The sequence below is a fragment of the Vanessa atalanta genome, chromosome 24, assembly GCF_905147765.1.
Source record: "Vanessa atalanta chromosome 24, ilVanAtal1.2, whole genome shotgun sequence".
Classification (NCBI taxonomy): domain Eukaryota; kingdom Metazoa; phylum Arthropoda; class Insecta; order Lepidoptera; family Nymphalidae; genus Vanessa; species Vanessa atalanta.
In genome coordinates, this window is record NC_061894.1 from 8794966 (window position 1) to 8813016 (window position 18051).

The window sequence follows — 18051 nt, forward strand, 5'->3', positions numbered from 1 at the left end:
TTTAGCCCGTAGTTACACCGGCTCACTAACCATTCAAACTGGAAAACTAATTATTGCTGTTTGGAAGTACAAAATATGTTGATTGGGTGAAACCTACCCAATATATACATCACTTGTATCTTATTATCAGTTATATGAAAACTATATAGAACTAGCTCCCTGGCTCACAAGTGTAGGATAAAGATCTATACAGAACATGAATATTTAAAGACAAACATACAAAAAAAACCTTATTATTTTAGAATAGGTAGTCACCCGGACGTGCGCAGAACAACTCATCAAAGTTTCATCACAATCAAATTATTGAGGAATGCATAGCAGACAAACATTCAAATAGACATTTTTGTATATATAGATGACGAGCGATCCACCCCGTCTTCGCACGGGTACAATTTATACGGTAAAAAGCACTGTACGTTAGATAAGCACTCAAGAATAATGAAGCTTTCTACTAGAGAAAAAAAAAAAAATAGTTCCGGAGATTACCCCCTACACATTCTTGGCGAGGAGTTTTAGAAATGTTATTTATAAGGAACTAGTTTTCGCTCGCGGTCTCGTTCGCGTGTTTGACTGGTCGTTGGTTTTAAGTCTAAAGTAGCCCATGTCTTTTCTTGGAGCTCAAGCTAGCTCTTTTCTCATGTAAGTATAGTTTAAGGTCGTATTGATTAACAAATCAATTATTTTGTCGCGGATACAATCCATCTCTGTCTGTAAAATGCGTTAATTTACCATGTTTACAAATATGACGACCGTTTCTGAGCGCGAGGTACCACCGCCAGTTGACGAGTATGCTCGCTTTGTTCCTCTTGGCTCAACATGTTCTTGCTAAGGGTAAGTTTTGCAAATTTTTCATTGAATTATTTCTTTATTTAATTATCTTATTTCTTTTTCTGTATAATTTTTCTTGGTTAGGGATGTAAGGTTAGGAATATGTTACGTGATTAGTGATTACGTAATGTGCGTCGGTACAGCCCTTATTTGTTATTAAAATTTAATCAAAACAAAATAGGGTTTGTTCAAGTAGGCTTATTGTGTCAATTGGCGTCATCAGGATGCAATATAACCCATATCGTTGCTAGATGAAGATGCCACGGTAGTGTATCGCGTCGGACATTTTTGCTCAAGCCAGAGTATCGGACTTTTTGGGATCAGAGTATAGCGTAATTTTGGAGTTAATAATGTGTTTCCAGAAATGAGAGACATTGGCCAGTATATTCCATATTTAAACATAAGCACTTAGTGCATCAGGAAATTTAGTTTTAACGTTTTAACTAAACTTTTGAACAACTTTAATTGACTTTTTGATTCAGTTGGGATTAAATTTATTGGGTTGATGTTTGGCAACAATTTTGTTGCTAATAACACAACAATTATTTAGTTTTTCGTCAATAATTTGTTTACATAATATGTTCTACTTTTTTGGATTATACCATAAAACTTTTTATAGCACCGTGATGAACTTTAAACTTCACCCTATATTTTCAGTACTGAGGATATCTTTAGGAAGTCCTTTGTCTGCCATCTCTTTGAATATATTTCTTATGTTTGCAGATACATCAAACGATTCTTATATTGTCAAGAAAATCGAATCTTGTCCGGACGAGGGTTATTTCTTTAAACGGGACATAAACTTCAACATCATAGAACCGAACTGCTATCTTTGCTTCTGTCAGGATAACGGAACAGCTGTCTGCTGGCTCAGGCAGAATAATAGATGTGATACTAAGTATTATTACCATGCTGGGAGGAAAAAGAGGTATACTTAATGTTAGTTTTTAAATAATAGGTATTACTTGTTGATATATTTATTTATAGGATTTTTGGATTTATATATTGAAATTCCGTTAGGTGGACATAACTTTTCCCTACTATTCTAACAAAGAAATATGACATTGGGGTAATATATAGCATAAACATAGTCTCAGAACATTATAAATTCGAAAGTGAGTTTATTTATGTGTTTGTTTGTTACCCTTTCACTACTTATCTTCTAAAGCGATCATTAGTAACTTCAGCAAAGAAAAGAAAATTTAATACCACCTGATCTTGCACGGGTTCGAAGCCACTGGCTGAATCTAGTCTATACTAATATTATTACTGTGGAATTAGCTCTTTCGAAAGTAGCTGTCTGTCTGCCAGTCTGTTGCTCTTTCAAGCCCAAATAACTGTACCGTATTTGGTGAAATTTACTATAAGGCAGGTTTAAACTCCAAGGAAGGACATAGTTTTTAATGCCTTACACCTACCGACCAACTCTAAAACACGAGCAAAGCCGAGACCAACAACTAGTTTTTTTAATATTATGCTGAGTATGAGTAGAGACAGAAGAAGATAGAGATTAATATAAACATAAAGACATGACTTCACACACCAGTAGGTCGTCCGTTGTGTTTGTCACTTAGAATATAATGTATTAACTTTTATATTTGATTTTCGTTTTAGAGAAATCAGATCACGGCGTTCTCCTGGACTCAGCGACATATTCTTTCGTGATGCATCTCGGGATTGTATGTATCAGCTTTATCTCTATTTTAAGAATGATTTGTATGATAACTCCATCACTTTCCATTTGATCTTGAGAGAGAACGTTTTTGTGGACATATTTTGCACTATAAACTGGCTGGCCTGCACAGCTAGACAGATTCTTATTGTTATGAACGCCGTGGTCGAAAACCAGGATAACCAACAGTTTAGCGTGGTCTCAGAGGCACGCTTTCCAAGACTTATTTATTTGTCTTGGTTAGTTTTGAGTCATAGTACCACACCATACCATACCATAGATCACTTTGATCAGAGAATCAGAGATAATTATTGTATGTACACGAGACGTAAGGATAAGCTTATGACGCCAAGTTTCCGACTCCGCAATGTCAATAAATATTTTTTGGGGCAAGGTATCCGTTTCCATGATTACGCAGATGTTTTTAACTTTGCCGATTTATAAATTGTAATCATTTGTAAAAAATAAATTAGTGAAAAAAAGCATATTATTTAACACGTGTTTATATACATATAATAATAAAAAGCGTGGATCTAATACTTGTTGGGTTCCAAGCAGGATATCTTATATATGTACATATATAATTGTATTTAACTAACATAGATTTGTGTTTTAAATGTTTTAGTTCTTCTCAGTAGATTCCGTACCGGTGATAGCTTCACCTTATATAGTTCTGTAAAATGACTATCAAAAGTGCTTGTGCCTACTTGAATAAAGAATATTTTTTTTATTTTGATCTTGACCTGAGGAGTGTAGGCAGTAGACCAATGGCGCTGGTAGATTTATACAAAACACGTAACACGCACAGACAAGAAACTGCTACAGTTTTCTTACAGGATGTGGATAACGGACGCCCTAACGCCGGCGCGTCGCTTCGGTAACATCCTGTAATGAACGTAATTATTATTGTTTTAATAACGATGCAATGCGGAGAATGTTCGTGTTATGAATATTATTACGACTGTCGATTGCGATTTGACAGTTTTAATTGGAAATTATCGGAAAACTTTTACGAAATTTTGTATATATTTTACATAGAGTTTGTCCGTTTGGAATGTTTCTATCATCGATTGCGTTCGGTTATTTAAAAGCCGAATATGTATGTGTGCGAACCAGCTGCGTATACACATGTCTGGAGGAAGATGCGCTGGCGCAGAACCAACGGTTTTTGATGTTTTCCGATGAAGGGATGTGTAACTCTTTCAAGAGCTCAGAGCTTCTTCGAACGGGATGTTCTCTAGATCAACGAGTTAATATTGTCTATATTCACAGTTTGGAAGGTAGTGTCGATTATAATGTTAAGTCTCATTTTGATGGTGTATACATTTGTATACACCATCAAAATGACTTAACGAAGTCCTGGGTTTAAAAGCCAGGTTGTTTATAAAATGTTATTGGATATTTCTGTCGAAAAGTTCTCAGTGTGTACACTGTGCCTCGGAATGTACGTAGAACCATTCCTTCTGCTCCTGTACTTATTCCTGTAATAAAAAAAACCGAATTGAAAATTACAATTAAAAAACTGTACAGTTTAAAACTCATTTTTTTATCGTACACAATCATCTTTAAAAATGTCGTTTTTGTAAAATTGATACACATATTGGTCTTTCAAGTTTTCGAATTCAACTCTTCATGAGACACAATTCTTTTTAATTTTAAAAATAAACAACAAGATACTATATTAATATATATATATATATATATATATATATATATATATTTATTGGACAACATCACATACATTACTCTGAACCCAATGTAAGTAGCTAAAGCACTTGTGTTATGGAAAATCAGAAGTAACGACGGTACCACATACACCCAGACCCAAGACAACATAGAAATCTACTGAATTTTTTCTACATCGACTCGGCCAGGAATCGAACCCGGGACCTCGGAGTGGCGTACCCATGAAAACCGGGGTTACACACTACTCGACCACGGAGGCCGTCGGATTAATACATCTTATGTTGTCACATCCCATCCGATTATAAGAGCAAAGGAGAGTGCACCTGTGTTTGCGCACAGAATTTTGCACTGTTAATATGTTTTGCACAGTTTACTAGTCTCCTTTTGTCGTAGCCATTGGTTAGGACGACATTTTTATCATGATCTTAATGTCATTTGAGAAAAAGAATAATTATTGAGTTCCTCGCCAATTATTATCTTTGGAATCTACATTCCAAAGATAATAACTCGGTGGTAACTCTATATCCAATAAAAGCATCCATCCATCTCCCAGATGATATCATTTTAAAATATTTTTCTGTTAAATATTGACTTGATTTCTATTTCTTATATTCAGTTTTCAACAAACGAATGCCGGAACAATGTAAGCCACACGAATCGAGTTTCAGCAAGGGATGCCCGCCTGGTAAATTATTTAGATTATATTTCAAATTGACATATAATCATTACATAGTATAAATATAGATCTTTAAATTTACGCAACAGATATTGATGCGTTTTTTTTTAATAGATAGATTGATTCATGACGAAGGTTTATAAGTATGTGTTTTTCAAACATACATGCATGTATGTATCTAATGTTTGGAAAACTGTGAAAGTTATAAGACATTTTGTAGTATATGTAATATCAGCAAGGGCGCTACCCTTGCTAGCATTTTTTTAGCATTAGCAGCCCGTAAATGTCCCACTGCTGGGATAAAGGCCTCCTCTCCCTTTGAGGAGAAGGTTTGGAGCATATTCCACCACGCTGCTCCAATGCGGGTTGGCGGAATACACATGTGGCTGAATTTCGTTGAAATTAGACACATGCAGGTTTCCTCACGATGTTTTTCTTCACCGCCGAGCACGAGATGAATTATAAACACAAATTAAGCACATGAAATTTCAGTGGTGCCTGCCTGGTTTTGAACCCGAAATCATCGGTTAAGATGCACGCGTTCTAACCACTGGGCCATCTCGGCTCTTGCTAGGAATATATATATATTCTTATAATGTACGCACATAACAACAATAACAGTTTTTAATAACCAGTGATAAATATAGAGACAAAGGACTCTTCTGTAGAAATTAACTCCTCATTCCATGATTTCCATGTAATAAAAAGTTACTCACATATATTTTTTTCACAACGTGCCGATAAAATAGATCTTAAAACCGGTAGAATATTTTTTATGTGGCTCAAGTCAAATGTAATTTTTATAATTATTCATTTTGTGATTGACGGTAATGGAAAATATAGTGAGGTAGCTTATATGACTTGAAAGATTACTGAGACATGTATCATATCAATCATCAACACCACCTACTAGCTCTATCACAACTCAGCTCAAAGCGAAGAGACCTATGATCATTAAAAATACCTATTAACGGAAAAATAATTTAATCATTGTCGTTGTTTCAGCCGATTGGTGCATTGGTTGTACTGTGTGTGATTGTGACGCAAACGGGCGATGGGATTGTCATGTTCTAAGTTTTTGTCCTGATGGTAAATAAAATCGTAATTATAATTATGTGAAATAGTTTACGACTTCTGGTTGCCAGTAAGGCTGAAGAGGTAACCCTCCGGCCAAATCAATATAAATAATAGTTTAGTTTAGCAAAGGGGTATCCTCTGAACATGAGGACCTCTATTATTTGAAGGTTCTTCATAATGTGCAATGTCTTTATGTTTTTGTTTTTTATGTGCGATTGTGTTATTGCGGACAATAAAACGTTATTAATTATATGAGTAGTAAATATAATTTCAATTCAACAGGTACAGGTAAAAAGCAAATGAAAAAACGACGTGGTGCAGCTCGCAGTAAAATTATGAAAAGGCAACTAGCAACCAATAAAGAAATAGATAAAAAGAGAACAACTACAAAAATTATGAAAAAGCCAACAAGAAAAAGTGCTAGGAAAAATAATAGAGGGAGCAAACCACAAATAAAGCAAAACAAGGTAGAACGAATTAATGGAAAACAAAGAAAGCAACAAAAGAAGCCAATCAGACGTACGCAACCAAAGAAGCCGAAACCACCGTGCCTTATGCAAAATTCAAGTAAAGGAAAATCAAAGAAGCCAATACTTAAATCTAGCAAAAGCAAGGATCTCAAAATCAATAAAAATGATGTGACTGCTAAATTTGCTGAAAGTATTCTTAAGAAGGTTATGGCTTCAGTTGAAAAATTCATTAACGAAAGTCAAAAGAATTCGAGTAAGTCGAACCAATCTAAAAATATGAAGAAACGACCCATGTCTAAACATAAAAAAGGAAATCATAAAAACAGTGTGAATACAGATAGCAACAAAATTAAATCGAAAATTTTAAATGATAAAATATGGTCAAGTGTTTCTTCAAGGAAAGCAAATGAAAAAATAAGAGCTAATTGGAGGAGAAAGAGAGATGTAGCAACCCAGGAAATTAGTAACAAATTAGTATTGCCGCTAACAGTAACAAATTCAACAACGACGGCAGCATTTTATAATATTATGAAAGATGAAAACAAAACGACAGAGAATGACCATATAGCAACCGCAACAACTGATGTGTTATCAACCTTAGATCAAACGACGGGGTATGTCAGCGAAGGGATAACTAACCATATTAACGAAGAAATGATTACGCAAACAAATGAAATCATTTTAAATAAATCACAGAAACCTTCAAAAACATTTTTAAATACTCACAAAGAGAGAAATAGCAGTGAAATTAATCTTCGTTTTAATAAAACAAGTTACAATTTATCTGAATCGTGTGGAAAAATATGTGAACTAAAGAAAACTATTAGACAAGTTATCGTTAGTTTCAATAAAATAAATACGACAAGAAACAAAACTAACAAAGTAAAAGCCAATCATTATAATATTTTAACAAGTTTAAAAAAGGTGTTTAGAAAGATATTCTTGAAGAAAACAAATTTTAAAAATGTAACTATCGATAGAAGAGTGCCTTTTCGTAAGCGCAAAATAATTAAAGTATTATGTAAAAATATTGATTCTTGTAAAATAAATCATAATAATACAGAATTACAATTCAAACTTGATAAGTTAAGAGTCGAAAGTTTGAAAATTTTAAAATCTGTAAGAGTCATAAAAGGTCTTTTGAAATTACTTGATATTCATGAAAATAATGCAAATACTGTTTTGAATTACAAGCAATTTAATGATAATGATGTTAATAAATTAAACGTAATACTAAAAGACGAATATGCTACAAAATACGGAATAACAAATCTAACAGAAACACAACAAACGCAAATTAATTATATCAAGGAAAATACTTTAATTTTTATTGAGTCAATAGAAAAGTTTTCTAAAATTTTGATTGATGTTATAAATATTCTTAAAATTGGAGATAAACGAAACGAAACACATTTTTATCATAATTATGCAAGAGAGCAAGAATATATTAAAACAAATAATAGTAAGACGATTAATGACAAATTGAAAAAACTAATTACTTTATTAGTCAAAAATAATTTGGTCCAGAATAAATTTATGAAGAAAATGTACGACATACTAGTAACGTTAGAAGATAAGGCAAATACAACATTTAACGACAAATTAAAAGAGGTGAGTGTTGAGAATAAAAAGAGTGATTATACTAATACACTAGAAAATTATATCAAAAACATGTTTAAAAACCTTAGGAAATTAAAAGCTCTACCAGAAAGATTGAATTCTAAAATCAGAAAGAAAAGGGCAGCTATATACAACGATGATGCTGTAGAATATCTTTTAATGCTTATGGAATATTTATTTAAGCAAAACAAGCCATCGAATCTTTCTCCAGGTAAGCCAGTTTAATATTTCGTAGTCATTGTCATTTATTTAAGATCAGTAATTAACAAAGTAATTATATTTCAGTTCATGATGGTATTGATCTTTTAATCGAAGCCATTAAGAATGCACCAGATATTAAGCCAATTCAAAAGGAAGTGCTTTACAATGATAACTCACAAACAAAGCATAGCGATGATTCTATAAATTTCCATGGAAAAAATGTAATTGCGGAAGAATATAAAGATACAATAAATATATTCAACAACAAATTTAAACCTTATGAACCACCTGATAATGAACACGAATATTTTACTGATTATAAAGATTTTAATAAAGAGATACAAACGAGCACGCAACCTAACTCTACACCAGAAGAAGTTAAAATACAGGATATAGTCACCAAAAAAACAGTCAGAGTCCACGTTGATGAAAATGCCAAATTGGATAAATTTAATGAAGATATGTTGAATAAAGAAAAAGAAGTTAAGAGATATGAAGTATTCGTCGATGATACTGCTGAAGATGACACGCCTCTCGATACTACAACTATTGTAATAGACACTTCTACAGTTACAGTTCCTAATACAGAATCATTACATACACGACCTACAGATAATAAAACAATGAACAATTACGAAGCGAGCGATTCAGACAATAAAGTTAAGCTAGAATGGATTGAAGAAACCTACGATAATGGACCAGAACGTGAAAATACTACAAAAGTAAAAGAAACTACAACAGAAGCAAATGAAAAAGTAACAAAAAAGAAAATCAAGAAAATTTATGATAAATATGCAGATCCTGTGAGCAGTATGTCACATGAAGATGGGGAACGAAAATTATATACAGATAGTGAGTCGTATCACAAGCAGACAAGTCTTCTAAATACATTAGATTATGGACCTGATAGAGAATTGGACTCAGATTCGAGGGAAGAAAAGGATAACGTCGATTCATCTCCGCTGTATTTTGTTTAGCCATAAGTATATATATGTAATTGTATGATTAGAAATAAAACATTATCATAGTTGATAAATAAATTTTATTACAAGTATATGGCGTTTAGTAATCAGCTATCTGTTTCGACTTTATTCGGGTTGAATAAGGGTTAATATAGTTTTTATTTTAAAGAATATTAGCAATACCCCAAATTAATTAAGGAATTGTTAATTTAGGCTTATCACTTGTGTCAGGAATAGGGAGAACAATAGCCCAAAGGGTCAGCGATTCCGCGACTTTTGACATCGCGAGGCGGCACGTAAACTGTTATTGACGGTTCATAATACATGTAACTGTTAGTTTACGAGGCACATGTTAATCGACATGAATTTTTTTCCAACATCTTTTACAGTCATTGACAATTTTCACCGAATTTACAAAAAATCCTGATGAATTATAAACTCTTACCTTTCTCATGGACAATTCCGCCGTCAATAAAATCGTAAATCCGTTTGGTAGTTTAGGTTGATTTTTTTTTACGTAGGGGAACTTTGTTTTAATTGATATCGTTTTTTGTGTAAATTTTGTATTCCATTTGAAAGAATTGATTTAGTTATACGATAGTTTTTATAAATTAAAGTGTACAAAAAGGTAACACGTTAGAAAATTACAAATGATTATTAAATATAATAGGCGTGTTTATTCTTCATATCCTATACATAAAAAGGAAAAAAAATGTCAGATAATTAAGATATAGTACACGACCACGACACAACAATGCTAAGTTTTTACATTACATTAGCAGCCTGTAAATTTCCCACTGCTGGGCTAATGCCTTCTCTCACTTTGAGGAGAAGGTTTGGATCATATTCCACCTCGTTGCTCCAATACACATGTGGCAGAATTTCGTTGTGAAATTAGACGCAGGTTTCCTCACGATGTTTTCCTTCACCGCCGAGCACGAGATGAATTAAGCACATGAAAATTATATATATATAAGCTCAATGTATGCAATTATTATAACTAAGTATTGCTGTTTAACGGAAGAATATAAGACGTTTGAATGAAGTAAAGTAACTCTATTATAAAATAAATAAATCTCAGAAATCTAATTTGTTTAATCACATTTAATTCAAAGTGTTTAATGATTGTCAAAAATGTACGACAATTCCAGAAGACATTTATTCAATCAGGCCACGGCTGAACTGATCTAAATGAAAATTTGGCACAGAGATAATATTCAAGAATGGAACATAGGTTACTTTTCTTCCTAACTCACCCTCTCACACGTGGGCGTAACCGAGGGCGGGAACTAATTATTAATATTTTTGGATTTTTTTTGGAACCCTGTCCAAAAACAATGTCCTACAAAATGTATTAATCCCGTGTAATCAGGTCATTGTTGTTACAAAATTATGCATTTCCTAGTTTTAGCAATATTCGACACAAATTCTGGTTAAATCTTTATATTTTTGTACGTGCATTATCAAATATGTATTGACATTTAAATAAATTTATTTTTTTATAAATAAACTAATGCAAAAATGATTGCAAATAATCAATTTTGATCGATGTTTTATTGCGTGGATATTGGAATTTAATGAACGATATCCTTGCTATTTGCCGTTCAGTTAAGTTAGATTACTATCAACAAGGTAAGTTAATAATTAGCGATATTTTGTAACCTTTTAAGGAATGTAATGCTGCGCCCCCACAAGATGACAATTTTTAAGCACGCGGTCCAGATTTATACTGTAACTTTTTTAATTCATATTTCTAAATATCTAAGGACTTTATGTTAATAATTCTTATGTAAATAGATTATCACTTTCTATTTGAAACATATATATTTTATTTAATGTATGTATGTATGTATGTGTGTATGTGTGTGTGCGTGTGTGCGTGAGTGCGTGCGTGCGTGCGTGCGTGCGTGCGTGCGTGCGTGCGTATGTATGTATGTATGTATGGTTATGGTGACCACTTACCATCAGCACATTTGACCGTCCTAACTATTTCATTAAAAAAAAGACTGTTGAAATTGCATTGTATTTCTATATAATACTGATATTTGAACTCCTATAACACGTCTTGTCAATCGTTGTCTCTGGTAACATAAGAGTAATAATTATTGTGGTACAAGTTATAAGCTTCTGCATACATGTATATCTTTCTATGAAACTTTTTTTTTAATCTATTTCAGCCTTAAGATGTTATCTGCCTTAAATATTTAAGTTTAATTAGGGAAAAGACGGAAAGGGTTTCTTAGTGATGACTGCTGGTCTTTTAGTGGGTATTCCGGTGTGTTAGGGCGTAATAGTGTCGTTCTGGGCACCGGCGAGTCCCACATACCCCACTTCACATGGGGGAAACGAGTAATGAGATTTCCAGCGAGAAAAAAAAGGTATAACGGTCATATAACGATTCGAAAGTAGCTATTTAATCTGGACCTAACGATTTTTTGATTTTGACTTCCTTTATTCAATAGATAATTATTAGACTCATTCGGTAATGGTCAAAATAAAAACCACTATCGGTTAAGAAAAGAGAGTATCTCTGAGCAGAGGAGAACAGGTGTAATAATTATTGTGTATTTTACTAATAACGTTCATTACAATAAATAACTAGGACGCGATCGTTTTATTTCCAAAGTGATCTATTATTGATGGACTTACTATTTGCGTCATTAAATTTTGCACACAAACGTAACTTTACATCTATTCCTAAATCAACAGAGGTACGTTGATTTCTTTTGTCGTGTCCACTTTAAGCCGTAAGATATTCTAAAGAGAAAAATGGAAAGATTTGACTCTTATTTTACCACGTCGCGCCAATGAGGCAGATTTTTAGCCCACAGAAATAAGGTTTAATCATAATGATCAACTACAGAGTATTTACACAAGCAATCCTCGGTTACAAAAAACACGTTTTAAACAGGAGATCTATAGTGCGATTCTATAAGAAATCACTTAGATTTATTTTACTCGTTAAATGTTGACAACTGATTTTCAGTGATACGCCATTTTGTTACGTATATCCTATGAATTTTATAATTATTTTAGCTAATGACGTATGTCGCATTTTGACATTATATCAGATAGACCTGTAATAACAATAAGATTCCATTTTTATATAACGAAAATATTTGCTATCCATTAAAACGCTGTCGCCAATAGCTTGGTCGCGATAAGTGCATTTAATACCGGTGTGTCGCAAGCGGGCCCGCCGTTCCGCGCCGCCGCCGGTTCGCTTCCGCTAGCAATTGCACCACGCAATTAATGCGTATATTAAGAGGCGAAAAATTAAATTGCTAATTAATTCATCGTTCTAGAACCTTTCGTGACGCTATGAACATTGTTTATTACACCATCAAATAGTTTATACACGAATTTAGTATGGTAAATGTTTTATATAATTATTTGTCTGTTATACAGCAGGAAAACTATCCGTGAGGTGATAAGTAGCCACACCTTCCAAAGACATTGGCGCTGTATTCAAAACTAACTATTCTTTACATCGCCAATGCGTTACTAATATTGGGAACTAAAATGTTACGTCCTTCGTTCCTGAACATTGGGTTTACACACAGCCCTAGACAATGGCGCTGTAAGAAATATTAACCTTGCGGACTAAGATGTTACGTCCCTTGTGCCTGTAGTTACACTGGCTCACTTACCCTTCAGACCGGAACACAATGATATACATCTATGCTGTTTGGTAGAATATCGGATGATTGGGTAGTACCAAACAGGCCTGCAAACTTTAGTGATTAATAGTACTTCTTATTAATTCAAAAACACTGACCGTATAGAATTCGTAACGAAATATAATAAGGTTAGTTATTGACCAAGTGATATTATATCACAATCAGAAATTATATATTTGTTATTAAAACATAATTATAGTTGCTTACGTAATAAAATTATCATTTTAGATAGTAATGTCGGAGTTTAGGTAATATTATGCTGGTTTTTTAATAATTTAAGGTGGGTTGTTGTGATTTGAATAAAATATACAAATCTAGTTTATAATAAAAGTGTTCATTATTATATAATGTGAGCCGCGAATTTACTCGCGTCGTGTCAATGGAATACAGATATTTTTAAACGGAAAATGTTCTGTCTGTTCCAGTTACCCCAGTAGAGCTTGATAAGCAGTTCACACCCGATGTTATGTTGTTAAAAAATTTTCGATAGTTACTTGATGGAGACCATAAAAATGTGTTTATAGTTCATCTCGTGCTCGGCGGTGAAGGAAAACATCGTGAGGAAACCTGCATGTGTCTAATTTCAACGAAATTCTGCCACATGTGTATTCCGCCAACCCGCATTGGAGCAGCGTGGTGGAATATGCTCCAAACCTTCTCCTCAAAGGGAGAGGAGGCCTTTATCCCAGCAGTGGGACATTTACGGGCTGCTAATGCTTATGCTAATATACAAAGTTGTATAAGATTAAATAAGACACTATATATTTTTAAGCTTTTTTATCACATATATAATAATAAGCTTATTCTGTAGTGAATTTGAGTTAAACCTCATTGCTCGAATGTTATGTCAGCGACTACCTCCCCGCCAAACATTACTTGACCTTAGAGTTCCCGCTCGAATTTGACATTTCACTTGGTTCGCGCCAAACGCAGACGTCACCGCCATCTTGGATTACTTTTTTAAATCGCGCGATGTGCTTTTTATTGAAGGAGTTATTGTAAAAAGTTCGAATATCAAATAAGTGTTCGTGATAAAATTGTGGTTTATGATTTGTGATAAGTGAAGACGAACAACGGCTTTAAAGTTAGGTATGTCATATATGTATTGTAATATATTATAATTTATAAATTATTAATTTAAGTATATTGGAAATTTAACTTTAAATTTTATAATGTGCGCGCGCATTGAAGTTTTTTCTAAGGTTTAAAAAAATACCTGGGTTTATGAACTCCGTTAAATTCCTTTTCAAAGCCTATGTGTTCATAGAATATAATTACTATGGAAAAAATAAAGTTGATACTGCCATTCTTCTAATACAACAAGCTTTTAGATTTTCAAGCCATTTAAAATTTAAGAAAACCTTTAATTTAAAATTTCTCGTATAAAATAGTAATGTTAAATTAAATTCTTGTCAATCAAGTCTTGCATAAAACCCTTCAAGTACATGTCTCGTGTTAAAACATTTTAAGGATTATTTGCATAATGGACTAGTCTTGATAGATGTGACGCTCTTTAAAGATAAAAGCTATAACTCATCAAGAGTCTCCAGCTCTGCATCTCAATAAACGTACCTGAATTAACGCATTTTAAAAAACACTATTTAATATGAACTTTAATTGCGCTACCAATATGAATAATAAAAAATAAAAAACATTAAAAAAAATCACACTGCGTTTCTTTCGCCGGTTGTTCTCCGGTCCAAGGTGTTAATTTCCGAACCGGTGGTAGATCTTTGACTATATTTTGATTAGCAAATGTAATACTTCTATATTGAATAAATATTTTTTACTATGAATTTGAATCGGATAAAATAATAGCTATTTTGTTCCATTCGTTTCAATATTTTTATTATTAAAATATTCCGATAAATACAGATTAAAAAGCACGTTTTAAGTAAAATAAATTGTTCAATGTAAAATTCAATTTTTAAGGTAATTAACAAACAATTATTATAAGCGAGCCAAGATGGTCCAGTTGTTAGAACGCGTACACTTAACCGATGATTTCGAGATCAAACTCAGGCATCACTGAACATAACATAAATTAAGAACATGAAATGTTCTTAATTTATGTTTATAATTCATCTCGTGCTCGGCGGTGAAGGAAAACATCGTGAGGAAACCTGCATGTGTCTATTTTCAACGAAATGCCACACGTGTATTCTACCAACTCGCGGGAGAGGAGGCCTTAGCCCAGCAGTGGGAAATTAACAGGCTCCTAATATATTATAAAACCCGAATCAACCGGGTATGAACCCGCAAGTACTTAAGATTCACATATTCCAACTGTTAGGACACCTCGGTAAGTAAATATCTAGAATAATCTTGAACCGTATCAAAAGGTTTTGAAACAACGAGTTTGTTTCATCAATGTTTACAAAAGTCTGACCGTGGCATTATGATTATTCTCTTGATTACAAAATTGTATATTTAACGGATGATTTATTCATTCGGTATTGTATTATCGATTGTCTCGTTGGTCTAGTGGTAAGGTTGCGAATCTCTAGGTCCTGGGTTCAAATCTCTGATCGGGTTTTTATATGGCAAAATTCTTAACACGGAGTCTGGAAGTGGGAAATGTGTACACTCTCGCGCCTCGGAAATCACGGTTTCTGGTTGGTTCAATTTGCTGTCTTATCGGATTATGGGAGTAATATGGGAGGGAGGAATAGAGAGCACCTGTGTGTGCGCACATACTTGTGCCCTATAACATGACCTGCGTGGTTCGCTAGTCTCCATTGGGCACCGTGGCCAAATCGTTCAGGACAAAATCATCATTTTATTCTTAATTAAGTAATTCGTAATTCTTTGACTACTAACCGGCTTGTCCGATTTTGATGGAATATTTGTTGGTACTCATGAAATCACTTGAGTTATTTGGACGGTTCTTAGCTATTGCTATAGTTAGTGTGTTCGGTAGATGGCGCTGTTGTCGATATCCCCGACAATTTTTAATATTCTTTTTACTCATTTAAAAATACTAACACATCGATATCTAAATAATTTAAAAAATATATTCTTAAATCTCAAACGTCAATTTAACCAATCATACTCACGCAGAAAATACACACACATGCACACACAAAAACCATTGTATCTAATAGTAATATCATACACACCTAAAACAAAGGCTGCGATGCCATAATTATTATAGATTTTTTTTACATATATATGTACATAATTTTTTATAATTATAATTTACTTTTTGATTACAAATGATATATATTAAGATTATTTCCACGTTCTTTAACGTTAGTACTAAATAATTACTAGCGTTAAAGAACGTGGAAACAATATTTTTAGGATTTAGAGGGATGGAAAAGAGCGTGAACTGACAGGAAAAGTAAATGTATATCTTACATTCTTGCTTCTCTTTCTAAGAACTTATTTAAAAAAAAAAAACATTTATTTTTGCTTTCGGTAAGACGGTACTTTTCAAAGTGCGTTTCGACTTTACTACTCGTAACGATTGGTAACCGATGTACAATAACGATTCGTTAAATAAAGGAACTTGTTGTCAGTGTTCTGCAATGTTAAGAAACATCACACGTGAAATTCTCAAACAGAAATATTTACATAACGAATATAATACACGGGCCGGTTCAATACTTTACTAAAGATATATTCAAACGTTTCCTACTTCGTTAAGTGGCTTGTTTAAAACGCTTTAGATTTCGAGGTCTGTTTGGGATCTTGGATTTGTATGTATACATCATTTGTATGTAACAGCAGTAAATGTCCCATTAGTGGGTTAAGAAGAAGGCTTGGAGCTTATTCCACACGCGTCAATGTTGGTTGGGGCACCGCCAAGCACGAGAAGAACTCTTTACACAAATTAAGCACATGTAAATTCAGTGGTGCTAGCTTGGCATTAAACCCGCAATAATCGTTAAGATGCACGTTCTAATTCGTCCATTTGCTTCCTCTCATAATGGATGCTGGATGCTGAATACTTGGTAGTAGGATAGTAGGGTCTTTCCAAAGCCTAGGGCTGTAAGCACTACTAACTCACAGGCTGCGCTCTACTTATGAGTATTTAAATTAAAACTCCGGGGTATGATCTCAGGGCTTCAGGATCTGTGCCTGTGGCTTTATATAGTAGCTAGAACATCGGGACAGTCTGAGTATCAGTCTTATTTACTCATAACAAGGTGTGTTATAATTTCACAGTCCACACTTGAATTTACTCATAACAAGTTGGCCGAGATGGCCCAGTGGTTAGAACGCGTGCATCTTAACCGATGATTTCGGGTTCAAACCCAGGCAGACACCCCTGAATTTTCATGTGCTTAATTTGTGCTTATAATTCATCTCGTGCTCGGCGGTGAAGGAAAACTTCGTGAAGAAACCTGCATGTGTCTAATTTCAACGAAATTCTGCCACATGTGTATTCCGCCAACCCGCATTGGAGCAGCGTGGTGGAATAAAGGAATTTTAGCCTAGCAGTGGGAAAATTTACAGGCTGCTAAAGCTAAAAAAAATGCTAAAAAGTTGTGTTATAAATTCACAGTCCACACTTGAAACAATGAATTATGCTATCTCGAACGATCACACACACACACATGCTTACATATATTTGTTTAAATACATCTCGTTTATGACTGGTTTAATATTATTTATTAAACATAATTTCGTGGCATGAGAAACCGCACTTCGGGTAAAAAAAAAGTTGGCAATTTTTTGTCTGTATCTGTGACATCGTTTGTGGTATAAAGTTTTATTTCTCAGTAATAAAAAATACAAATACCGATGTTTAAATTTCATAATAAATGGTTCTTTATCAGCTTAAAGAAAAAGTTTTTAAAAATATTCCTAAAATATTACATTTAAGAGATTTTAAATATAAAATCAATCCGGGATAAAATAACACCACATATTAAGCAGTAGATATTTTTATTAAAAAAAAATGCATCTATATAATAAAAACTAAGAACATATAAAAACATAGAAATAATACTTTCAATCTTAGTTAATCTTATAATAGTATTACACAAAAGCGAAGATAATAAAGATTCGGTTAAACTTGTACCAAGCTGCTAACTAGCGGATCGGTACCAGTTCCTTCACGATGTTTGTCTAAACCGCAGAGCATAAACACCAGCAAAACAACTGACTAATAATACTCCAATCAAATCACTTAAAAATAAAATTCGAATCCCTACAAAATTGCACCTATTGC

At 33.4% G+C, this 18051-nt stretch overlaps 2 protein-coding genes across 2 annotated transcripts in view; both read left to right on the forward strand.

The window, feature by feature from the left end:
* Nucleotides 1-788: 788 nt before the first annotated feature.
* Nucleotides 789-9207, forward strand: LOC125073559. Its single transcript, XM_047684421.1, has 8 exons — nt 789-831; nt 1552-1756; nt 2443-2507; nt 4803-4871; nt 5868-5951; nt 6222-7214; nt 7650-8240; nt 8315-9207. Exons 1-8 carry the CDS (start codon nt 789-791, stop codon nt 9205-9207), a joined length of 2943 nt encoding a protein of 980 aa, XP_047540377.1.
* Nucleotides 9208-13802: 4595 nt separating this feature from the next.
* Nucleotides 13803-18051, forward strand: part of LOC125073405 — a 32199-nt gene continuing 27950 nt past the window's right edge. The window contains exon 1 of the mRNA XM_047684223.1: nt 13803-13961. The gene's annotated coding sequence lies outside the window, so the exon portion shown is untranslated. The remainder of the gene's footprint in view (nt 13962-18051) is intronic.

What these genes read in the sequence shown, in the direction of transcription:
- LOC125073559 (XM_047684421.1), top strand. Translation starts at nt 789, where the DNA reads ATGCTCGCTTTGTTCCTCTTGGCTCAACATGTTCTTGCTAAGG. An exon ending in TCTAAGTTTTTGTCCTGATG is followed by an intron (nt 5,952 to 6,221) that starts GTAAATAAAATC and finishes TCAATTCAACAG; the next exon opens with GTACAGGTAAAAAGCAAATG. An exon ending in GCCATCGAATCTTTCTCCAG is followed by an intron (nt 8,241 to 8,314) that starts GTAAGCCAGTTT and finishes ATTATATTTCAG; the next exon opens with TTCATGATGGTATTGATCTT.